Genomic DNA, 26,754 nt, shown 5'->3' with positions numbered 1-26,754 from the left:
CACTGCGACCAATTCCGCGTGCTATTAGCCACGGGTCCCGGCTGTTGTTAGAGGCCGGGCCCGACCCGCTGTGACGCGGGGCCACACCGTGGCCCCGCGTTATAGATCGGTAGCGGACACACGACGTTCCAGTACGTCATGTGTCCTTAAGGGGTTATGCAATAGGTCATTTTCTGATGACACATTTACTTGAACCAAAAATGTGTTGCATAAGAGAAAGTAAATTGTACCCATGTATTTTTCAATTTAATTTACAAACAGCAAAGAATGATCTGTATGAACACAGGACTAGATACAGCAGGCATGACTTCAAATGCAAGTTGGTTATGTTAAAGATAGTATCTGCTTTTTTGTCTTTCTGAAGAAGTAAAAAGAAAACCACAGAAGACGCCCATAACTTATCCCACATAAAATTAATAGGACAAAATCCACAAAGGCACTATTATAAACCATGTTAAATGGCATCAGCATTATTAGCATACATATGATTAAAAGGTTCCCTGTCTGTTTTTTGAGTCAGTAAAATATATATTTTTTGAGACAACACACAAGAAAATGTATTTTAGAACATAAGGCGTGTTTCTGAAGGCCACCATCTGCTCTGAAGCTGAAAGGAAAATGAAGTTAACTGCTGAGGCCAAAAGTTCCAGATCGGGCAGCTGTCTACAAGACAAGTCAATGATGGAGCAGGTCATCTCCAAGTCAACAGTATTAACTTCTGTCAAAATTCAGTCAATGGAAGGAAAGATAGAGCTCTGTGTGCTTAATGCACTGCAGTAAATACATTCCTGCCCATTACATATGAATATAACTTTACAATGAGGTAATATGGAGGCCTAGAGACGTGTAACAATGAAAAAGATCAGTAAGACATCTGCAGCAGTAAAGCAACAAGTCTATCAAGACTTCCATTTTCATTTCTGACCAGGACACCTGGGAAATTGGATACTAGACTTTCTCTGGCCACATACTATTTGTATTGGGCTGTGTTTTGTTTTATTTTTTGTTTTGTTTTTAAACGGCCACTGCAGTTTTTGAGCCAAAACTAAGAGTGGATTTAAATAGGAAGAAGTATAAAAGGAAGGACTTCTACTCTTTCCTGCTGGATCCACTTCTGGCTTTGGCTCAAAAATTGGCAAGTGGAAGTCCATCATTTAAGTTTCTGGATCACTTCTAAACAACCAGCACCTTTTTCTTCTCGTCTTCCTCGGCTTAAAGGGGTATTCTGGCTTTATACTTCTTATCCCCTATCCAAAGGATAGGGGATAAGTTGTATGATCGCAGGGGTCCCGTCGCTGGGGCCGCCTGCGATCTCTGTGCAGCCCACGGCATTTTGTGGCGGGTGCTGCACCAAGATTGTGAGGGTCCCCAGCGGTGGGACCCCTGCAATCATACATCTCATCCCCCATCCTTTGGATAGCCGGAATACCCCTTTAATATTCTTCAGAAGAAAGGACTTTATTTCCAATTTATTTACTCGTGGAGTTTATTCCATAATAGAACAAAAGCTAAAAAGAATGTGAATATGTACCGCACACCAGCCATAATGAGATCTTCAGCCATTCCCTTACAAAATGGTTTGAGACTGCTCTCCTGGGATTCTTACATACCTTCCTTTTGTTTGTAATGCTTTTACCATTCACCTCATACAGTATACATACAGTATGTTTCAGAAATCAAGGGGTTAGGTTAAGTGAAATGAAACAAGACATGAGCTCTTTTTAGTTTCCCAGGAATCTGAAATAAAAATATATTTATGTGCAATTTTCAACCACAAGAACAAATTGCAACCATTTACTCTTCATTTTACATAAGAAAGAACATACAAGCCACTTGTGGTGTAGCATTACATGTTATTATTTCAACCAGTAACATTTATTTTTAAAAAAGGAATAAAATGAAATAATTAATTTTGAGATTTAAACAGATTTGCTTTTCCTCTTCAAGAACGATGGACTTTATTTTTTAGAAGTGATACTGCTTAAAGTCTGAACTCATGACCACTACATTTTATGGCGTGATGTCAAAGTTAATGTGAGGATAGGGAAATAAAGTTCTATTTGTGCTAAGGCTTTTTGGAAAAAAAAGCAATCCGATTTTAAAAAATGCACTTTAAGGGTGCGTTCCCACCTGGCGTATACGCAGCGTATTTCATGCTGCGCAAAATTTACGCAGCAGCAGCAAATACGCTGCATATTCCTTGCTCACTATACACACAGGGCTTTCCGGCGGCAGCCCTATGTGTGTAGTGAGTTTTGGAGGCGGGGCCGTGTGCCGGCGTGACTCTGACGCGCAGCTCCGCCTCCAAAACTCACTGCACACATAGGGCTGCCGCCGGAGGAACCCTGTGTGTACAGTGAGCAAGGAATACGCAGCGTATTTCCCGCTGCTGCCGTAAATTTTGCACAGTGTGAAATACGCTGCGTATATGCCAGGTCGGATCAAAATATGTATCCGATCTGATGACAATTTACCTTGCACCCTGGTTCACATTAATTGGACATTTTAATGAAGATTTACTTACTCAGAGATTGAACATGGAAAACCATAGCAAATATACATAAGTGATCCCATGGTAGTGCAAACTGCACATCTGTCGTAGGAAATACAAGGGTAAGTCAGGGATTTCTATTAAAGCACAAAAGATAGAGGGTATAACAACTTATCAGCCAGTAGAAAAGACCCGACTATTACGTACACTTTAAGGTAACTATAATGTAACTTTTATTCTAAAATTCAAGATTAAAAATTCAGCAAAGATCCCTTTGTCAGATTTTATTATGAACCTGTGAAAGAAGTTGCCCATCAGCAGTCATATTAGCTCTAGTATTATCATTATTTCATTGCATGTGCCTGAAAGACACACGTGGCTATAATGACAGTCTGGAGCTTTGCTGTATTAAAATATAAGACAACGCACGCCCCCAACCCGTTTTACCATGTGGTGTCTTTAGAGGACATGGACAAATGACAACATAAGATGCCAATTCTGAGGTTTTATAACCTTCTTTGAAGACTTCACATCAGTACCAACCAATGGGAACTGACATAGCAACCGATTCCAGGACAATACAGAATTATCAATGGTGTGTACTAATACACTCATTGCCCAGGGCTTGACAAATCCTATGTGTCAGGTTACAAGGGCGACTAAGAATTTCATGGTTGTGCCAAAATTTTTGGTTTACTTACGGCTGCCTTTGTTTGTGCACAGATCCCCTGTTCTGCCTGTGAACTGCGCTCCAGTGATACAGCAGCAGCAGTCGTCAAGTGACCACCGCAAATGTATGGCGCATCACAGCAAAGTTATGGCCACCATTTAAAACCAGAGTGCTGACTGATGTTCAGCATGGCAGGAAGAGGAATCAGTGTGCCAATGAAGATGAAAGTAAGTAAAACAGTTTGTTGCTTTTTAACAGACTCCTATGACTGTGTCACACAAGTGGGATGAGGGGACATAAATAACTAACACACAGGGAGAGATGACGGCACAGTAATAACAAACACACAAGTGGGAGGTCAGGGGACAATAATGACAGTGACACATGGGGAGAACAGGAGAGAGAAATGACTGTGAAACAGAAGAGATGTAGGGACACTAATGACTGATCATATAATTTCACATAATGTCCCGTTGTGTGACGTCACATTACTTGATATGCCACGTCCTGGCTCCTAGATTCTTGAATTTACTGCAAGAGCAACACGTGTAGAAAGTAATTAAAGAAAAATAATGGCCAATCGTCTATCAGCAGATAAAGTGCCTCAGTGGAATACTCCACCCTCGAAAATGTATTGGTACTGCCTGGCCATGTGATTTTTCTTAGTCAAACCTCCCAATCCTATTGGTTGTTGCAATCAAATGGTTGCCTGAGCAAGCGCGACTTACATTCTGCATAAGAATAAAAATTGGACATGTGCGCATCACTAAGGAGGACTGGCACAGATGCAGATGTCTAGCAGGGCTCTGGCAGTGCTCCTCCTGCTCCTCCTTGCACAAATGTGGAGGTAGCGGTCCTGCTGCTGCGATGTTGCCTGTTTACGGCCTACTCCACGTCTCCTGATGTACTGGCCAGTCTCCTGGTAATGCCTCCATGCTCTGGACACTATGCTGACAAACACAGCAAACCTTCTTGCCACAGCTCGCATTGATGTGCCATCCTGGATGAGCTGCACTATCTGAGCCACTTGTGTGGGTTGTAGACTCCGTCTCATGCTACCACTAGAGTGAAAGCACCACCAGCATTCAAAAGTGACCAAAACATCAGCCAGGAAGCATAGGATCAGAGAAGTGGTCTGTGGTCATCACCTGCAGAACCACTTCTTTATTGGGGGTGTCTTGCTAATTGCGTATTATTTCCACCTGTTGTCTGTTCCATTTGCACAACAGCATATGAAATTGATTGTCAATCAGTGTTGCTTCCTGAGTGGACAGTGTGATTTCACAGAAGTGTGATTGACTTGGAGTTACATTGTGTTGTTTAAGTCTTCCCTTTATTTTTTGGAGCAGTGTATTACACTACGCTTAGAAAAAGAAGGTAGAGTAGGCACTACTGAAAGTGCAGTTTCCGATACATTTGTACCAAAAGCAAAAAAATAAATGTTTATTTAGCAGGGAGTGACAATGCTGAGAATTGGCAGCTTTAAAAAAGCAGTACGAATATGGACAGCAAAAAAGAAAAAAAATTATAATAGTGGAGTTCACGCATAGATTTAACCACTTAGGGGCCCATGGTGTACTGGTACGCCCTGACGCTCCGATACTTAAGGACCCAGGGTGCAAATGCCTGGGGGGGTCCCGAGACCCGGCAGTCTTCGGCGGATGGATATAACAGCAGGAGGTAAGCGCTGTTTGCCTCTTGCTGTTGCCTAGCAGCAACTCCCAGCATGCACAGCCAAAGGGCGTGCTCTTTGCACTTTGGCTGTCTGGGCATGCTGGGAGTTGTAGTTATGAAAAATTGTGCCTCCAGCTGTTGCATAACTACAACTCCCAGCATGGATTGACAGACCGTACATCCTGGGAGTTGTAGTTTTGCAACAGTTGGAGGCACACTGGTTGTGAAACACTGAAACTCTCAGTGTTTTGCAACCAGTGTGCCTCCAGCTGTTGCATAACTACAAACCCCAGCATGCACGGACAAACAAAGGGCATGCTGGGAGTTGTAGTTTTGCAACAGCTGGAGGTTTACAGGGTACATTTAAACGGGCGGGGGTTTACAGTGACTTTCTTTCTGCAAGTCTGAGATGTAGCAAATTTTCCGTTGCAGCTCAAACTCCCAACGGAAAACTCGCTGTGAACCCCCGCCCGTGTAAATATACCCTAAAAACACTACACTAAACACATAATAAAAAGTAAAAAACACTACATATAATATACCGCTACACAGTCCCCTAATCCGCCCCCACCCCCCAATTAAAATGAAAACGTCTGGTACAGCAGTGTTTCCAAAACGGAGCCTCCAGCTCATGAACTATTTTCTTCCGTACCATCTTCCGTCACAAAATAACGTCCGTTATCTATAACGGACTATAATGGAGCATACAGCAGCTGATAAGTACTGGAAGGATTACGTTTTTTACTAGAAGTAATTTACAAATCGGTTTAACATTCTGGAGCCAGTAGATATAAAGTACCCCTTTAATGTCCCCTCAAAATAATGCAACACAGCCATTAATATCTCAACCATGGCAACAAATCGAAGGATAAATTAGATTATCACTCCCCTTCTACAGAAATAAACGTCAGATTATTATCCAACGTGTGAACACACCATAACATTCTGCCACATGAGTTATCTCCAGGAATTTCAAGATTTCAAACAGAGCATGCCAGCATCCTGCATAGGGGATAATGTCTGGCAGAAGCATGCAGAAATGTGTGCCTTTTATTCTTCATATTAACTACGCATTATAAAGTCACCGTGGTAGATTTCTTATTGTTAAAGCATTTCTTTTCCAGATGGCTCCTAAGAAAAGTGTATGATGACACCACTGAGTGCACACAGTGTAAGGCCCTAGTGCAGGCAATGTACTAGGCGTGGACAGAACTGGCCAAATTATATGACAACAAGAGGCTTGTGTTACCAGGCTGACGGAGTCGAATGGGTGCGGACATCAGCCTGTGGAAAAGGGCTGTAGTCACTCAATTGTATGGTGGAGTTCATGCAACAAGAATTTACAGCTTCTTTCTACCTAAAGTAATTTCTTAAAGGGGTATTCCGGGCAAAAATATTTTATCCCCTATCCAAAGGATAGGGGATAAGGTGTCTGATCGCGGAGGGCCCGCTGCTGAGACTCCTCGCGATCTCCCTGTAGCACCCGCATTCTATGCGGGCGCTGAATCTCCAGTTTCGGAAACCTCCAGGTTTCCGGGACTGGGGACATGACGTCACGCCACGCCCCCTCCATTCATGTCTATGGGAGGGCCCATAGACATGAATGGAGGGGGCGTGGCATGACGTCACGTCCCCCGTCCCGGAATCCCAGAGGTTTCCGAAACTAGAGACGCAGTCCCTGCATAGAATGCGGGTGCTGCAGGGAGATCGCATTTCGCACTTTAGTTACCCCCCTCCCCCCACCTTCTAACGCTTTCAATTTTCCACCTAGAGACCCATATGAGGGCTTGTTTTTTGCACCACCAATTGTACTTTGTAATAACATCAATCATTTCACCACAAAATTGAAACTAAAAATTTTAAATAAAACTATTTGTAGGGCAAAGTAAAAAAAAAAAAAAAAAAAATGTTGTTACTTTTGGGGGCTTTCAATTCAATCCAATGTACTTTTTGGTAAAAATGACACCTAATATTTATTCTGTAGGTCCACATGATATAATTTATACCAGACATATAGGTTTAATTTTGTTTTACTTTAGTTTTTTTTTTGTTTTTTTATTATAAAACTTTTTGTATGAAAATTGGCATGTTTAAAAATGTTCTCTTCTAACCCCTTTAACTTTATTTTTCCGTACTCGGGGCTATTTAAGGGCTAGTTTTTTGTGCTGTGATCTGTAGTTTTTAATCGGTACCATTTTTGTTTTAATGGGACTTTTTGATCACATTTTTTTTTTAGGGTATACAAAGTGACCAAAAATACACAATTCTGGACCTTGGCATTTTTTTACGTAAATTTTTATACGCAATTGACCGTGCAGTTATAGTATTGTTACATTTTTAGAGTTCGGACATTTACACATGCGGCGATACCACGTGTTAAATGTTTATTTTTGTTTACTTTTTTTGTTTTTTTAACCCCTTAAGGACCCAGGGCATATGCCCGTGGGAATTCCAGTCCCTGCCGTGCAGGAACCGTAACGGGATGCCTGCTGAAATCATTCAGCAGGCACCCCGTGCGAACCCCTGGGGAGGTCTTGAGAAACCCCCCCCCATGTCAAAGTCGATCAATTTAGATCGGCGATTCCGGGTCAATTGGGTCCCAGGTGACCCGGAAAAAAAAGGGGCGACAGTGCCGTCCGTGATGGCACCTATCACCCTTTAGCAGCAGGAGTGAGGTGGCACCTGGCACTGATGGCACCTCACGATCCTCCTGATTTGTCAGCCATTACCGGCCGACAAATCAGAACTCCTGCTGTGGGGGTGTCCCTATTAGAACTCGCTCCGCCCCTATTCCGGAGGGCGAGAGCAGGTGACGGGAGACCTCATCTGGACCTGGGGCCCCTGATCCCTGGCGTCAGCAGCAGGATCGGGGCCCCAGGATCGGAGACAGCGGTGGCGGCTTAAGGCAGGATTTGGCAGAGTAGCAGCAGGAGGTGAGGCCGTGCCTCCTGCTGTTGCCTCGCAACAACTCCCAGCATGCACAAAAGGGCATGCTGGTACTTGTAGTTATGCAACAGCTGGAGGCACACCACTGCAACTCCCAGCATGCCCTTTTGGCTGTCAGTGCATGCTGGGGGTTGTAGTTATGCAACAGCTGGAGGCACACTTTTTCATAGAATTTTTTTTATAGTAACACTATTTTATAGTAATCTACATATTGCATACACTGTTCAAGACATCTTGCCCTTAATTCAAACATGCACAAGTATAAAAGGTCACATAACCAAAACCGGGCAAAACATAACCCTGTTGGGGATCTACATCATATCATGGGAGATAAAGAAGATTACATGGTCGGACCATGCTCAGTAGTGCAATATCCCAATTTGGAGGAACAACACATTTATAATGTCACAAACTGACATCAAAGATACAATTGCCAAACACATATTAGAATGCTTCCAAGTAAATACAAAATCAGTGGATAATCCTCTAGTAGTATGGACTGCTCATAAAGCTTACGCCAGAGGAGTCCTTATCCAACAAACAGCCAAGTTCGTTAAACTGAGAAAACAAAAATTGCATGATACTCTTAAAAAAAATGTAAGGGGTATTCCGGGCAAAAACATGTTATCCCCTATCCAAAGGATAGTTGATAAGATGTCTGATCGTGGTGGGCCCACCGCTGGGACCCCCTGCGATCTCTCTCCCGCAGCCGCATTCTATGCGGGAGCTGCATGTCCAGTTTCGGAAACATCCCGGTTTCCGGGACTGGGGACGTGACGTCACGCCACGCCCCCTCCATTCATGTCTATGGGAGGGGGCGAGATTGAACAGTTGTTAAAGTGGGTGTTAATGTCCTTTTCTGCAGACGTATGCACTTTCTGTAAGCCAGGTTGGACCTGGAATACATGTGACTTTTAAATGGAGATGTTACTTTTTTTCTTCATAAATAGCAACTATCGCATTTGATAAATACATGACCACTGCAAAGTAAAAAAATTCATAAATAATTACTACGTGAGCAGATTTCAGAAATGTGCTTTGGAATAAGAAAAAAATCAAAAAGTCACAGCATGTATAGAAAAGTCGCACGTGTGCAAGAAATAAATCTTTACTGCACCTCCTACATTAACCTATTCACCAAGTTTACTGCCACACCAATCAACGTAAAAGGAAACTGACTAACCATAACACAGGAACATTGGTGTATGGACAATCATAACATATGGACTTGGAGCCTGCAGTGTATCTCATACCTGAGTTTCTTTTCTTTTGTTTTCTTTACTGTTTTATAAAAATTGAAAAAGTGTTATAGATATGACGATGCAATATCTGTTTAACTTCAATAAAAAACAAACAATGTTGAAGGAATCATGATCGATGTTGGTCCTAGCAAAGGGGGCGCCAAGTGATCAGACAGACACTCATTACCTACCCTGTGGAGAGGTGATGGGTGTTGTTGGTGGGGAAACTCCTTACATTGGACCAAAAATATAGCAGCTTTTAATATTCTTTCATATTATATATTTTCTTACATTTTGTGAACATGTTTTAAAGATAAAGGGGGAATCCAGTAATTAACTGCTTACCCCTCTACACAGGATAGGGGATAAGGGTCTGATCGCAGGGTGGCGAAGATGGCTCATTCTGCTATAATTGGAGGGGTGGGGACAATGACACAGAAAGCCCTCCTGTCTACAAATATATCATAATCAAAAGGAAAATAAAACACCATTAAAGATTCTTCTGAATGTTTCCAATCTATAGTAGCTGCCAGTCTGTCAGAATTTTGCAGCTCTTCCCAATCCATCCGACTAATCTGAAAGGTTCTTTCCATGACTCTATGTTCAAGATGAACTCAAGGGGAGAGATTTATCAAAACCTGCGCAAAGTAAAAGTTGCCCAGTGCCCATAGCAACCAATCAGATTGCTTCTTTCATTTTGCAGAGGCCTTGTTAAAAATGAAAGAAGCAATCTGATTGGTTGACAGGTTTTGATAAATCTCCCTCAATAAGGTTGAAATATGGCCATTGTGTCTTTCATTTAATTAAAGCCAGAACTCCAGTATCTTATATTGAGAACATTGTTGTCATAGTTTAGTCGTAAGTCTTATATCACAGTCACAATTCAAGATTAAAGTTGGCAATGACGTGCTGACCCAAAAAAACAAGACATGAAGTTATAAAATAAGAAAGATAACCTTTTGGCTTGGTATTCTTTGATTTTAATTCGTAACAGTTTTTACAAGCAGCACAGAAATCATGATTTTTCCATACAAAAAGATGTTTTGTAAAAACTGACTAAAACATGGTGCATATTTAGTAGCCAGACTCCAAGTGTGAATGAGACCTAAGATTGCATTTACAATGCGGTTCTTGATAAAGCAAGCAGCAGCATACAGATCATAATGTAGTGGCACAATTCAGACATGTTCTGTGTTATAGCTATTTAGCACCAACCCATTACATGTTTAAAGGGGTATTCCGGGATTTTTTTTATTTGACTATGCTACAGGGGCTGTAAAGTTAGTGTAGTTCATAATATAGTTTTATATATTATAGTTTTCTCACAATTCTTCTATGATTTTCACCCCAATATTTATTGTTACCAGCATACACAATTACTGTTGTCTAAGATTTTTACCAGGTTGAAATGCGGCCGAGACCCGACTCACTATTCAGCTGATGACAGGGAGCCTGTCTGCTTCAATGGGTGGAGGGATCAATCTGCAATTAATGCAACAGCTGTTTGAAAACCACAGGTCTTTTGAATGGATGCAGATCATTTATGTTTCAATGGGAGGGGTGGCTGATGTGTGGGAGGGAGGGAGGAAAATGGAATTATGGGATTTGTAGTAAAAAAAAATTAAACTGAAACAGGAAATACCAGTTCACAAAAAGCTAGCCACAGTGTTATGGTAATTTCACAACATAGCCATTTAGCCCCAAGACAAGCACAGATCCTTCCTAAGCATGTCCATTACTGCCTGCCAGGTATGTACTAAAATCACCTTATGGTGGATAACCCCTTTAATTTAGTCTTTTCTACATAAAACAACTGACTTAGTGGAATTATAAGGGTACATTTAGGATCCTGCACAGATTTGATGCGCAGGATTTGTAACTGCAGATTTGAAGCTATGCTCAGTCATTTAGTTTACACTGAAATCTGCAGCTGAAAATCCTGCGCATCAAATTCTGCGCAGGATCCTGTACGTGTGAACGTACCCTAAAGTGGTAATCCACGTGAGCAAGATTTATATTAAAACAGATAGCAAGGTGCTGATTTTTTTGCTCTCATTTTACCATACTTCTATAGGAACAAAAATAAACCTTGCATTAGGATTACCTCCTGTATTAACGTTTCTGCACTAGAAGTCTACTTCACATATTCTGTCACATATTTGGAATTTCTTTCATGTCTAGAAGGCCTCTCCAGTGTAAACAAAAGTACTGTCGCCATGGTAAAGCACATTTCACAATGCTATAGCTGCAATAAAAACGATTGACATCTACATCAATTGAGCTACATTATACATCTATGTAAAACATAAGCCGCTTTACAGTCCTGACTAACAATCTTCTGCTATTTTGTGTCTACAGATCTTATGCTGAGCCTTGTGTCTCCATGATTATAGACAACAAACCCTGTGTAGTCTTGTGCTGCAGTTATATCCCCTTTCTACTTACCAATAACTGTAGTCTGACTAAGGAGACACAAACACCAGCATAGGATATGAGCTGCAAACACATTATGATGTTACATTTTTAATACAGTGGTTAGTTGGATAAGAGAATTAGTAAGCATTACTGGCAAAGACTCATTTAAAAAAAAATTCCATTCTCTGGACAACACATTATGTAACCGTGTCCACGAACATATAACCAAAAAACAATACAGATATATACAGTCATGACCGTAAATGTTGGCACCCCTGAAATTGAAAGAAGAAAATGAAGTATTACTCACAGAAAAGGATTGCAGTAACACATTTTGCTATACACATGTTTATTCCCTTTGTGTGTATTGGAACTAAACCAAAAAAAGGGAGGAAAAAAAAGCTAATTGGACAGAATGTCACACCAAACTCCAAAAATGGTCTGGACAAAATTATTGGCACCCTTAACTTAATATTTGGTTGCTCATCCTTTGGAAAAAAGAACTGAAATCAGTCGCTCCCTATATCAATAAGGTTCTTACACCTCTCAGCCGGAATGTTGGACCACTCTTCCTTTGCGTTTCGTTTAATTTAAATGTCAACAGATAGTTTGCACTTACACTGATGCTCCCTGAGCCTGCAGGACAGCTTGAATATCTTTGGAACTTGTTTGGGGCTGCTTATCCACCATCTGGACTATCCTGCATTGACACCTTTCATCAATGTTTCTTTTCCGTCCATGCCCAGGAAGATTAGCTACAGTGCCATGGGTTGCAAACTTCTTGATAATGTTGCACACTGTGAACAAAGGCAAATCTAGATCTCTGGAGATGGACTTGTAACCTTGAGATTGTTGATATTTTTCTACAATTTTGGTTCTCAAGTCCTCAGACAGTTCTATTCTCTTTCTGTTGTCCATGCTTAGTGTGACACACTCAGACACACAATGCAAAGACTAAGTGAACTTCTCTCCTTTTTATCTGCTTTCAGGTGTGATTTTTATATTGCCCACGCCTGTTACTTGCCCCAGGTGAGTTTAAAGGAGCATCCCATGCTTGAAACAATCTTATGTTTCCACATAAGGGTGCCAATAATTTTGTCCAGACCATTTTTGGAGTTTGGTGTGACCAATTTGCTTTTCTCCTCCCTTTTTTTGGTTTAGTTCCAATACCCACAAAGGGAATAAACATGTGCATAGCAAAACGTGTTACCGCAATCCTTTTCTGTGAGAAAGATTTCTGGGGTGCCAACATTTACGGCCATGATTGCAAATACATATTCCTTCTAACCAGGAGAAAAGAACAAAAGATAAAAAGTTGGCACTGCAGGGTATTGCACAGATTGATCCCGGCCTGATAAAAGGCAGAGACCCACAAGTATACAATTTCTTCCACAAGAAAAAAAAAAAAAACTGTTGCAGTCAAAAAAAAAAAAAAGGAGAAGGCAAAAAGTAGAAGAGCACTCACCAATACTTAGAAAGTTAAAAAGTTTGTTCTTTATTTAATCCATTAAATGCTTGTGCAGATCTGGTAGACGTGAGGGGAGAGCTGTACAAATGAGGACCCTGCAAAAGCTTTTAATGGAGTATTGGCGAGTGAGCTTCTACTTGCTACCTAGAAAGTTTCAATAATCACGTGACCTATGTCGTGATATTTATAGGGTCAAGACTGTTTTAGTTTAGGCTAGGATAAATATGTTTAGTAAAATATGAAGTGTCTCTAATTAACAGTACATGATAGTTTTAACCATAAGTTCATGCAGTATTTTACCTCAGAAACCAGATATTACGATGTACTGATTACAATTATAGGAACTTTTTAAGACCTATCTGCAATCAGGGTGCTTTATTGCTGCTCACATGACTTGTGAGCTTGCGAGTTCAATGCAAGCCCAAGACATATGTCATAGTATGCCTATACATTATAGTTAAGAATACATTAAGACAAAATAACAAAAAGGGTATAGCAGGCAAACAAGCATACTCCTCTCTCCAACTCCAGGGCGGGTGCTCCAGTCTCTCTGCTTACTTTCCTGTCTTCTCTGATGTTCTGAACTCACCACATATCACTGAAGCGGCAGTGTGTTCAGAACTTCATCAGCAGGGCATGCCTTAGTTTTTCTTTCCTTTTCTAAATCTCTGCAAACTGTATGTACTGAATATCTTTGACAGCAATATGGAAATGTATTTTCTTTCAAATGTTCAAGGCAAGTAATCTGTCATCAGATTTTATCATACATATCGTGTGGCAACACATAATACATGGCCATATTTTCTTCCCTACCATCCATGGGAGACATTCCTGCCTGTAGGGATAGTGAGGATATATAGTGTCCCCCACTGGCCTGTGAGTAGCTCCCGTGGGGAGCTATACTCACCCAGTCCAGTCTGCCCCGGCTGTATTATGCCCCCTAAGAGTGATTCACAGCTCTTTTCCCTGCTCTGCTCCTTAAAGGGGTACTCCACCCCTAGTCATCTTAACCCCTATCCAAAGGATAAGGGATAAGATGTCTGATTGCGGGGGTCCCGCCGCTGGGGACCCCCGCAATATAGCATTTGGATCCCACCTGTTTCTGCTCCGGAAGCACTGGAGCAGAAACAGAAACAGGTGGGTGCCGCATGCTATATTGCAGGGGTCCCCAGCGGCGGGACCCCTGCGATCAGACATCTTATCCCCTTTCCTTTGCATAGGGGGATACAATGTCTAGGGGTGGAGTACCCCTTTAAGCAGATGGAGCAGAGCGATGACGCAGGCAGTGTCCAGGCTCTCAATGATGCTGAGGGGGCGTGATTACAGCTGGAGCAGTAGGACTAGAGGAGTATAGCTCCCCACCCAGGGGACACTATTAAACTATACATCCTCACCATCCCTGCAGGCAGGAATATCTCCCAGGGATGGTGAGGAAGAAGATTTTACCATTTAACACTTTGCCACACATTATATGCTAATACGGTAAAACTTGATGACTGATTAAACACCATGTGCTGAACTGTCGTTTTCCTTTTTACAATGTCTCCCCTATCATCAGGATAGGAGGTAATAATCTAATTGCGGGGTCCCGACTGCTAGAAGTCCCCGAAGTGAACAGTGTGACAGTATGCATGCTTGCCATTAGGGATATCTAAACATAGCCTCATTCAGAATTAAGCAATGTTCAGAAATCCCATTGGGGGAGATTTATCAAAACCTGTCCAGAGGAAAAGTTGCCCAGTTGTCCATAGCAACCAATCAGATTGCTTCTTTCATTTTGCAGAGGCCTTGTTAAAAATGAAAGAAGCGATCTGATTGGTTGCTATGGGCAACTCAGCAACTTTTCTTCTGCACAAGTTTTGATAAATCTACCCCATAGAGAGTAAATTTAGTGGTCGTAAAGCCTTCCAACTGCCACTAAGTAAGGGCTCATTCACATTAACGTCAGTTCCTGTTAATTCATGCCCCTTCTCAAATCCATTCAAGCCTTTTGCAAACGGCTGTAAATAGATCCTGTTGATGTCAATTGAATTTTTATTTTTATTTTTTTTTTTACAGTCCTTTGTTACCCGTTTGCACTCGTTTGGTTCCTATTCCGTTATTTTTAGCGGAGAAAAGATGGTGCATGGTGCATTTAAGATTGAAGTCTATGGCAAATGGATGAGCCTGTAAGGTCATCCGTTTGCATCAGTTTTTGATCCTTTATTATTTCTGAGAATGCTCACAAGAGGTTTGAGCAAACAATAAAGGATACAAACGGATTCAAAACTGATGAAACAGGATACCACTTAATGGCATCCCTTTGCATCCATTTGTTAGTATGGTTCGTTTAGCAGCAATGACGGGAGAATAGAGAGCAGCCATGTGAACCTAGCCTAAGTAAGCCCTGAAATGTATATATGCATCTTGTTCCAAACCCAGCCAACCCCCCCCAAGGACAAGCAGTAAATTCTAATTACAGCCAAATATCCAATTAACATGACCACAATCTCTGCTGCCCTGAGAATGGCCTTCTATTTTTCCTACACACTGGAACCTTATATACACATTTCTGCAACTGCCATTGGTCACCATTCTGAATCACAAAGCTTTATGGTGGTGGAAAAACCCTCCATTTAGAAAATACATCACCAATTTCTAAAGTGCCAGAGGGAAATATGACATAACTGCAGTTTTCGGGGGATGTAGAAGAAAATCCCTCATTCCTAGGGGAAACGTAACAATCTGAAGAAAAGGAATGTTTTGCTGAACGCAGACAAGGAAAAGTAACTTCCTTTTCTGTCAGGGAATGGAAAACCTCTGTAAGCAAAATTACACACCCCACTGTGCGCCAAACTGTACAGACTTGTATTACACTGAAGCTCCAGCTTGGAGCCTATTTCATTATCACATTAAAAAACTGCAAAAGTAGCGATCGTCAAATTTTATTTTCAAGTAGCAAAGATACAATAAAATGCAGGGAATCCTTTTGTGGTGCCATAAGAATAACCCGCAAGTTTTGAGTCCTGTAAATAAAAACTAAGGGGGAGATTCATGAAGCTGTCCATAATATGTCCATATTCAGTTTTTTGGAAAAAGAAAGATGTGCTGTTTCTTTGCTGGACTGAAAACTGTGGTCGCTATGCTTTTCAATCCGGCAATGCAAAACGGATACGGTCCAAAAATGCAGCCCAACATTGTTCTGTGCAGTTATTCTCCTCATAAGCCGGAGAACGGTAACTATGCTGCGCCACTCCCTCTGTCCACCGTAGCTAGTGGTTTTAATTAGGGCTGCACGATATGAATTTTTCCCATACTGCAATACCGATTGGGCCCCTCCCCCTTGGGAATGAATTATCAGCCCAGCGCTGTCCCCACATCGGGGAACTAATCATATGTGACCCGCCAGCTCTGTTCTGCTCCCCCCCCCCACCAAATCATGTGACCCGCCAGGGCTGTTCTGCTCCCCCCCCCCAATTAATTATCAGCCCAGCGGGGTACTACTCACATATGTCACTCGCAAGCACTGCCCTCCTCCTAATTGTTGGGGGCCGCCGGCGATGGAACTTTACACTGTATGCCAGTGGTCTCCAACCTGTGGACCTCCAGTTGTTGCAAAACTACAACTCCCAGCATGCCACAGGTTTGAGACCACTGCTGTATGCTCTATCCCTATGCCCGGGCTGCTTTAACTTACCTACGTCGGCCTTATGCTGGGGACGGGAACGTCGGACAGCCGTCAGCCTATCACCGGCCGCAGCGATGTCCCACCCCGGCCAGTGATAGGCTGAGCCCACTGTCATGTAAGGAGCTCTGGCCGGCTTCTTACATGACAGTGCGTTTAACCTATCACTGGCCGGAGCGGGACAAAAATACATTACAAAAATCACTGTATTACAAATACATTATAACTGTATTACAAAAATACAGTGATACACATATTTGGTCATACCGCGCAGCTCTAGGTTTAATCCTCAAGAATATGGACCGCTACTCTGCAGAGGGGGCACAAATAGGAAGATACCGATCAGACATCACCGTGCCCCCAGGGCTTGGGAATTCCCCCGTGCACCAAGCATATAAAGAAGAATAGCAATCACTACAGAACAGAAGCTTTACCAAAATGTTAGTGCGGGGGACACTGATGACAGATTCCCTATAAGGATTTTTTTCCATTACAAAAACAAGGGCTTGTTTATTGTGGGGTGCATTGTACTTTTAATTACACCATTTCTGGGCGAATTTATGACACCACTGATTGTACAGTAATGGTCCCCAAACTGTGGCCCTCAGGATGTTGCAAAACTACAATTCCCAGCATGCCTGGACAGCCGTAGGCTTGTCCAGGCATGCTGGGAGTTGTAGTTTTGCAACATCTGGAGGGCCACAGTTTGGGGACCACTGTTTTACAGCATATCTGCATATCTATCACGTAATACCAAAATAATTTTTTTTTTTTTTTTTACTTTTGTAAACAAACGGATAAAAAGTCTGAGGGGACAGGGATTCAGTCGGAACCTTCTGTCGCAATCTTCGGGCCGGCACCGCAGCGTTCTGAACAAGGAAGACTGTGGCTTCCGTGTTTGTCTATGTGGTCGCCCGTCATCCGGCACGGTGCAGAGTTTGCTTCGTGCAGCAGATTTCTAGGTGCCGCATTGGAGATTGTGGGGGTTTCCATCGTCCGTGATCTCCCGAATGGGGTCCAGGCATTGCAGCGACTGTGTGTGGCTAATGCGCGTCTTTGACCTCGAGGTCGACCTCACACCCCCCGTACAGCTCTATGGGAGAAGTAAGGATGCACGAATGCTGCATCACCACTTATCTCAGAGATACAAGAAGGGGGCATGTCAGTACAGGAGATGGCAGGGAGTCCCAGCATTCGCCCCCCCCCTCCAATCAGACACTGTAATACATAGAAGCCAGAGGTAATACATAGTGGGCTTCTGTCGGTATCAGTGGTTACTACAATTCTGGCCATTGCAGCCGCAGCCCATTGTGTATTACATGCGGCTCCCACTGCAGATGGTTTGGTCCTTCACCATGACAGCATTGCAAATTGATGCCAGCTTTCCATAAGTCCCTGGTACCAGTGCTGTAAATAAATAGTGCCAAAGGATGGTCCACGTCTAATGTAGCATAGAGAGATGCTGCTAAATGCCGAGTAGTACAGTTGCCAAGGCAACCATCCGAGACCCAGGAAGTATCATATTCTATTATAAGGCCATGTGCCCGATACTTTGCGGGCATCAGATAGTCAGCTCAGTTCCTGTCTCACTTGGCATTTAATAGCATATTCTCTATACCCAATGTCAAATCGGGTAGGAGATAGAGGGGCTGGACATGCCCACGTATGATGTCCATATACACTAAAAAGGCATATGGACAGGAGTTTTTGAAATTTTTGTTTCTGTTATCCTTTTATTTATTTTTTTGCAATAATGTACTATTTCCTAATACCCCTCCATTTTAATGATTCTTTATGTAAAAGAATTTCTGCACACAACCATTATAAAAACACTGGGGTCATATGTCCCATCCAAATGTGCAAGTGGCACCTGTCATGTTTTAGTCCCGTTCCCATGATACGCAAACATACAATTAGTCAGGACGGAGGAGATGGCCATGAGGACAAGGCATTACTGCTAGCCTCAACCACCATCATGAAACTGGATGACAAGGCATTACTGCTAGCCTCAACCACTATCATGAAACTGGATGACAAGGCATTACTGCTAGCCTCAACCACTATCATGAAACTGGATGACAAGGCATTACTGCTAGCCTCAACCACTATCATGAAACTGGATGACAAGGCATTACTGCTAGCCTCAACCACTATCATGAAACTGGATGACAAGGCATTACTGCTAGCCTCAACCACTATCATGAAACTGGATGACAAGGCATTACTGCTAGCCTCAACCACTATCATGAAACTGGATGACAAGGCATTACTGCTAGCCTCAACCACTATCATGAAACTGGATGACAAGGCATTACTGCTAGCCTCAACCACTATCGTGAAACTGGATGACAAGGCATTACTGCTAGCCTCAACCACTATCGTGAAACTGGATGACAAGGCATTACTGCTAGCCTCAACCACTATCGTGAAACTGGATGACAAGGCATTACTGCTAGCCTCAACCACTATCGTGAAACTGGATGACAAGGCATTACTGCTAGCCTCAACCACTATCGTGAAACTGGATGACAAGGCATTACTGCTAGCCTCAACCACTATCGTGAAACTGGATGACAAGGCATTACTGCTAGCCTCATCCACTATCATGAAACTGGATGACAAGGCATTACTGCTAGCCTCAACCACTATCATGAAACTGGATGACAAGGCATTACTGCTAGCCTCAACCACTATCATGAAACTGGATGACAATTCTGAGTCTCACAGTGCTGAGGTCTCAGGTATTCAGAGTATGACAGGTATTTGCTGTAAGGTTACAACTTTTGGAAGATTTCTTCCATCAGAGGCCCATGGTCTATACCAGTGGTCTCCAAACTGTGACCCTCCAGATGTTGCAAAACTACAACTGCCAGCATGCCCGGACAGTCAACGGCTGTCCGGGCATGCTGGCAGTTGTATTTTTGCAACATCTGGAGGGCCACAGTTGGAGCACACAAGTCAATTCCATCTAGTAAATAACAAAAAAAAAAAAAAAACGAGAAGCCTGTTTGACCCATTATAGGTCAACAGCCCAGATTTGATAGTCTGGCTGAAAGCAAAACTTTCTAGTTTTGCCCATAAGAACCAATCACTGCTCAGCTTTCATTTTACCGAAGCTTCTTAAAGTAGATGTCCGGTACGGACTATACCTATTATATCCGCCCGGGCTGCAAAAAAAAGAGAAAACAAACTTTCACTTACCTTCCTACGTTCCCCCCGGAGCTCCGCAACAGTTGACCGGTCGACCGGGCTGTCTACTTCCCTTAGCCCAGGACGTCACACGGCGCTTCAGCCTATCACCAGTCGAGGCGGGACATCGCTGCGGCCGTGTGACGTCCCGGGCTAAAGGAAGTAGGAAGCAAACAGCCCAGCCGACAGATCAGCTGTTGCGGAGCTCCAGGGAAGTAGGAGGGTAAGTGAAAGTTTGTTTTCTCTTTTTTTTTGCAGCCCAGGCCGAATGGAATAGGAATAGTCCGTACCGGACATCTCCTTTAAAGGAAAACGGTCACCTGTTCACCCACACTAAACCCAATACACTGGGTTATAGTGCAGGTGAACAGGAGACCGATGAGGGGTCCCTGACTAATATACATACCTGCAGTCCGGGGCCCGGTCCCTCTGAAGATCCTCTTCTGTCTTCAGTGAATTGAGCACTGGAGGCGGGCCCGCCAGCTGGATTTGAATATTCATGAGCGCTGGTCAAGTGAGCGCTCAGTAGGCACAGGCGCTTACCTGACCAGCGCCCATTTAAGATATGAAATCTGAGGTGTAATCTGAGGTGTGATGGGTTGATACGCTGCTAAACCCGAGCCACATCAGAACATAATGGATTATACAATCATGTAAAAACCATGATGTCACAGTAAACAAAGCCAGGCTCAGATTTTATTTATCACAATAAGAACAAAAAAAAAGTCAGTTCAGATGCCAGAATATGACTGTCCAAATGGGTGGCTGGAAGCTCCAGTGTAAATGTCGCCATACATCAGTGGACTCCAACTTGCGGACCTCCAGATGTTGCAAAACTACAACTCCCAGCATGCCCGGACAGTCTTCGACTGTCCGGGCATGCTGGGAGTTGTAGTTTTGCAACATCTGGAGGTCTGCAGGTTAGAGACCACTGCCATACTGTAGTAAACAGAAGGAGCAATGCCAACCATATGCCCTGCCAGCAAACCCATCACTATTCTCATATGTGGTACTAAGTACAGAAGCCTGGTCACACCCATTATTACTATATATACACACACATATATATATATATATATATATATATATATATATGCCCCTGCTATTGTTTCCCGTCCATATGGTAACATAAGAAACCCAGAAAGAATTGATGTGACAGAATCTTGCAGTGCCAGCTGCATAGTAGTGCCCACTATTGCCAGCTAGTGCCCAGAGCAGTCCAGACAGCAATCAATGCCATGGATGAACAGTGCCCACTGGTCTGCCCCAGGGCTCCTCATATATAGTGTGTACATCAATACATAAGATACAAGCCATCAGCGATGTGTCACAGAGAGCTCATCCCTGGCCCCCAGAGTGTAGATGGGAAAGGATGCGCTTCATTCCTGCACACTGCGCTTTGCCATGGCTACAAGTGTACACAGCAGGGTCTGCGCTCTTACGTAGCTAACAATACACAGGCAGCCCAGGCCTCCCCTTACCTTCTTATGCTTCTCCTGGTACGGCAGTGCCAGCCAGGGCATGTCCTTGAGGAAGAGCTGCCATTTCTTCTGGTCGGGGTCTGAGGAGATGAAGACGATCTCCAGACGGTCCCGGGTCTTGGAGTAGAAGTCGCTGAGGCTGGGCAGGAGCTGCAGGCAGGGAGCGCTCATCCCGCAGCCGAACAGCAGCCCGACCATGGACACCCGGGAGCCCAGAGACTGCACGTCCACCTCCTCCCGCTCCGCCGTCACTAGCTTGTCCCCCAGCAACTCCAGCAGCACCCCAGAGTCCTCCCCCCGCTTCTCCCCTTGCGGCCCGGGGCCCGACATGCTGCGGCTCGGACTGGGACCCCCGTGTCCTGTAGTGCTGCGGGCTGAAGAGACGCGCTCCCCGGCCGCCGGGAGGGGATGAGCCGTGTGCGCCACACGAGCTGCGCCGGAGTGCGGGCTGCACTGAGCCGATTGGCTGCGGCGGAGAGAGCCGGCTGTACGGGGGCAGAGACTGGGCGGGGGCGGAGAGCGGGCCGCTGTGTGAGAGTGCCACCTGGGTGCCATGTATGGACATTCTCCGCTCACTCGCCTGCTCTGTGTGGAGGGGGACGACGCTTTATTTCCAGTCAGCATTTCCTAATAATCCTCCTGGGAATTGGGATTGTCAGTGCTAATGTGCCCTAAGCCCCAGCCCGCCTATTCCCTCACATATGGCTCTATAGGACCTGAAGAAGTCTACAGTGAGCACTCTCCTGAAGAAATGCCTCCTCACTGCTGGATGGAAGAGGGGGCTCCACCAAAGTATTGACATTTTATCACTTCCCATAGCTGTAATATTTGTAGGAATAACAGCTCCAGAGCACTCTTCTGGGAAAACTATAAGGGCCCATGTACACTAAGGAAATTCCATGAGGGATTACCTTGCTGAATTACCTCAAAGAATCAGCGCTGCCTGGAATCGGCGCAGAGTTTTACTGCGGAATTAAGCGTCAGAAATCAAAGTACTAGTGATGTCCGGTTCATGAGGGATTCGTTCTTTTGATCCGGTTCATTTCAATGAACAGGGTGATTCAGTTCACCAGACAGGCTACATTCACACTTGCACCGTCTTTTTCTGCGGCTTTTTTATCCGAAAATAACGACGGCTATAGAATACAATGGTGTCCATTAGGACCCATTATTTGCTAGTATGCTCTGGAAAACTACAAAAAAAAAAGGGAGTTTGACTGCCAAATTTGCCGGGGCATAAATGAATCTGTAACCCCTTAAGGACGCAGCTCATTTTCACCTTAAGGACGCAGGCCTTTTTTGCAATTCTGACCACTGTCACTTTATGCATTAATAACGTTGAGATGCTTTTACTGATTATTCTGATTCAGAGATTGTTTTTTTGTGACATATTCTACTTAGTGGTACATTTTTGTCGTTACTTGCATCCTTTCTTGGTGAAAAATCCCCAAATTTCATAAAAATTTAGGAAATTTAGCATTTTTCTAACTTTGAAACTCTCTGCTTGTAAAGAAAATGGATATTCCAAATACATTTTATATTGATTCACAAAGACAATTGGGGATATTTATCAAAGGATTTAGACTGTTTTTTCCTGTCTAAATTTGTCGCACAGAAAGTCGCAGTCTAAATATGTGCGACTTTTCTGCGACTTTTGCTCTAGAGGATTTTTAGAACATGATGCATTTTAGTCTATTTTAGATGGAAATGCATTGGAAAATGCATTGGTGCTGAATTTATCAAAAGCGACTTTTCAGCGACAAGTCGCATCGGCTGAAAGTAAACCGAAATGTCAGACCATGTTGGAGCAGGTTTAACCCCTTCAGGACCAAGCCCATTTTGGCCTTAAGGACCGGAGCGTTTTTTGCACATCTGACCACTGTCACTTTAAACATTAATAACTCTGGGATGACTTTACTTATCATTCTGATTCCGAGATTGTTTTTTCGTGACATATTCTTCTTTAACATAGTGGTAAATTTTTGTCGATACTTGCATCCTTTCTTGGTGAAAAATCCGTAAATTTGATGAAAAATTTGAAAATTTTGCATTTTTCTAACTTTGAAGCTTTCTGCTTGTAAGGAAAATGGATATTACGAATACATTTTGTTTGGTTCACATATACAATATGTCTACTTTATGTTTGCATCATAAAATTGATGAGTTTTTACTTTTGGAAGACACCAGAGGGCTTCAAAGTTCAGCAGCAATTTTCCGATTTTTCACAAAATTTTCAAACTCGATATTTTTCAGGGACCAGTTCAGGTTTGAAGTGGATTTGAAGGGTCTTCATATTAGAAATACCCCATAAATTAGTAATTACCCCATTATAAAAACTACACCCCCCAAAGTATTCAAAATGACATTCAGTCAGCGTTTTAACCCTTTAGGTGTTTCACACGAATAGCAGCAAAGTGAAGGAGAAAATTCACAATCTTCATTTTTTACACTCGCATTTTCTTGTAGACCCAATTTTTGAATTTTTACAAGGGGTAAAAGGAGAAAATTTTTACTTGTATTTGTAGCCCAATTTCTCTCGAGTTAACACATACCTCATATGTCTATGTAAAGTGTTCAGCGGGCGCAGTACATCAGCATGCTTGTTTTCCCAAAAATTTTACATTTTTAAAAAGGGTAAAAGCAGAAAATACCCCCCAAAATTTGTAACACAATTTCTCCCGAGTACGGCGATACCCCATATGTGACCCTTAACTGTTGCCTTGAAATACGACAGGGCTCCAAAGTGAGAGCACCATGCGCATTTGAGGCCTAAATTAGGGACTTGCATAGGGGTGGACATAGGGGAATTCTACGCCAGTGATTCCCAAACAGGGTGCCTCCAGCTGTTGCAAAACTCACAGCATGCCTGGAGAGTCAACGGCTGTTTGACAATATTGGGAGTTGTTGTTTTGCAACAGCTGGAGGCTCCGTTTTGGAAACAGTGGCGTACCAGACGCTTTCATTTTTATTGGGGAGGGGAGAGGGGCTGTGTAGGGGTATGTGTATATGTAGTGTTTTTTACTTTTTATTTTATTGTGTGTTAGTGTAGTGTGTTTTTAGGGTACAGTCACACGGGAGGGGGTTCACAGTAGTTTCTCGCTGGCAGTTTGAGCTGCGGCAGAAAATTTGCCGCAGCTCAAACTTGCAGCCAGATACTTGCTGTAAACCTCCGCCCGTGTGAGTGTACCCTGTACATTCACATTGGGGGGGGGACATCCAGCTGTTGCAAAACTACAGCTCCCAGCATGCGCTGACAGACTGTACATGCTGAGAGTTTTAGTTTTGCAACAGCTGTAGGCACACTGGTTATGTATCACTGAGTTTGTGACCTAACTCGGTGTTTCACAACCAGTGTGCCCCCAGCTGTTGCAAAACTACAAATCCCAGCATGTACGGTGCATGGTGTACATTGACTGCTGAGAGTTGGAGTTTGCAACAGCTGGAGGCACACCGGTCGTGAAACACTGAGTTAGGTAAAAAAAAAAAAACTCTAAGTTTCACAACCAGTGTGCCTTCAGCTGTTGCAAAACTACAACTCTCAGCAGTCACCGACAGCCAACGGGCATGCTGGGAGTTGTAGTTATGCAACCAGCAGATGCACCACTACAACTCCCAGCATGCACTTTAGCTGTTTGTGCAAGCTGGGAGTTGTAGTTATACAACAGCTGAAGGTACACTTTTCCATAGAAAAAATGTGCCTCCAGCTGTTGCAAAACCATAAGTCCCAGAATGCCCATAAGGGAATGCTGGGAGTTGTGGTGGTCTGCCTCCTGCTGTTGCATAACTACAGCTCCCAGCATGCCCTTTTTGCATGCTGGGAGCTGTTGCTAAGCAACAGCAGGAGGCTGTCACTCACCTCCAACGATCCACGCTGCATGTCAGTCCCTTGTCGTCGTCGCCGCCGCCGCTGCTCCTGGGGCCCCGATCCCAACATTGACACCGGGGATCGGGGTCCCCAGCACCCGGGGTGCACGTCCCGCACCCGCTCACGTCCTCCGGAAGAGGGGCGGAGCGGGTTGCGGGAGTGACACCCGCAGCAGGCGGCCTGATTGGTCGGCCGGTAATCCGGCCGACGAATCAGGGCGATCGTGAGGTGGCACCAGTGCCACCTCACCCCTGCAGGCTATGGCTGTTCGGGGCCGTCAGAGACGGCCCCGATCAGCCAGTAATTCCGGGTCACCGGAGACCCGATTGACCCGGAATCGCCGCAGATCGCTGGACTGAATTGTCTAGCGATCTGCGGCCATCGCCGACATGGGGGGGCATAATGACCCGACTGGGCGACATGCCGGGATGCCTGCTGAACGATTTCAGCAGGCATCCGGCTCCGGTCCCCAACCGGCTATCGGTGGGGACCGGAATTCCCACGGGCGTATGGATACGCCCTCGGTCCTTAAGGACTCGGAATGCGGGGCGTATCCATACGCCCTATGTCCTGAAGAGGTTAAATACAGTCTAAAGCATAGATCCTGAAGTCAGTGCGCAGAATTTATCAAGAGCCGTGCGCCTTTTGATAAATTAGGTGCACAATAGACCAGCCTAACCCTCTGTAGTTTGGCCTATATTGATGTGGGACATAGACAACTTTGATAAATATCCCCCAATATGTCTACTTTATGTTGACATCATAAAGTTTACATGTTTTTACTTTTGGAAGACATCAAAGGGCTTCAAAGTATAGCAGCCATTTTCAAAATTTTTATGAAAATTTCAAAATCTGAATTTTTCAGGGACCAGTTAAGTTTGAAGTTGAATTGAGGGGCTTTTCTGTGAGAAATACCCCATAAATTATTATAATTATTATAGAAACTACACCCTCAAAGTATTCAAAATTACATTCAGAAAGTTTGTTAATCCTTTAGGTGTTTCACAAGAATAGCAGCAAATTGGAGGTGAAAAATCAAGATCTGCATTTTTTACACTAACATGTTCTTGTAGCCCAATTTTCTTTATTTTTAAAAGTGGTATTAGGTGGAAAAAAAATTTGTAGCCCAATTTCTCTCGAGTATGGAAATTCCTCATATGTTGACATAAAGTGCTCTGTGGGCTCACAACATGACTCAAGAGGGAAAGAGCAACTGTGAGATTTTTGAAAAGGAATTTTGCTGTCATGGTTTTTGGGGGCCATGTTGCATTTAGGAAGCCCCCATGGTGCCAGAACAGAAAAAAAACAAACAACACAAGGCATACTATTTTGGAAACTACACCCCTCAAGGAACGTAACAAGGGGTATAGTGAGCCTTAACACCTCACAGGTGTTTGACGACTTTGCGTTGAAGTTGGACGTGAAAGTGGAAAATGAGACTTTTAACACTAAATTGATGGTGTTACCCCAAATTTTTCATTTTTACAAGGGGTAATAGGAGAAAATGTACACCAAAATTTGAAGCCCAATTTCTCCCGATTAAGAAAATGCCCCATATGTGGATGTTAAGTGCTCTGCTGGTGCACTACAGGTCTCAGAACAGAAGGAGCGCTATTGGTCTTTTGCTGAAATTGAAGTCGGGGTCATGTA

The 26,754-nt window shown here is 43.6% G+C and overlaps 1 protein-coding gene across 2 annotated transcripts in view; it reads right to left on the bottom strand.

Annotated features, from left to right (window-relative positions):
• Window positions 1-22,001, bottom strand: part of NXN (nucleoredoxin) — a 150,652-nt gene extending 128,651 nt beyond the window's left edge. The window contains exon 1 of one of the 2 annotated variants that reach the window (XR_008888719.1): window positions 21,240-22,001. Coding sequence is in view for 1 of the 2 variants with exons in the window: in XM_056556909.1 (XP_056412884.1) it covers window positions 21,240-21,863 (624 nt within the window). In the remaining variant the exon portion in view is untranslated. The remainder of the gene's footprint in view (window positions 1-21,239) is intronic. The other variant, XM_056556909.1, reaches the window with a different exon arrangement.
• Between the last annotated feature and the right edge of the window lie 4,753 nt (window positions 22,002-26,754).

This window comes from Hyla sarda, chromosome 2 (genome assembly GCF_029499605.1).
Source record: "Hyla sarda isolate aHylSar1 chromosome 2, aHylSar1.hap1, whole genome shotgun sequence".
NCBI lineage: Eukaryota > Metazoa > Chordata > Amphibia > Anura > Hylidae > Hyla > Hyla sarda.
This window is presented reverse-complemented; position numbering and strand designations above follow the sequence as displayed.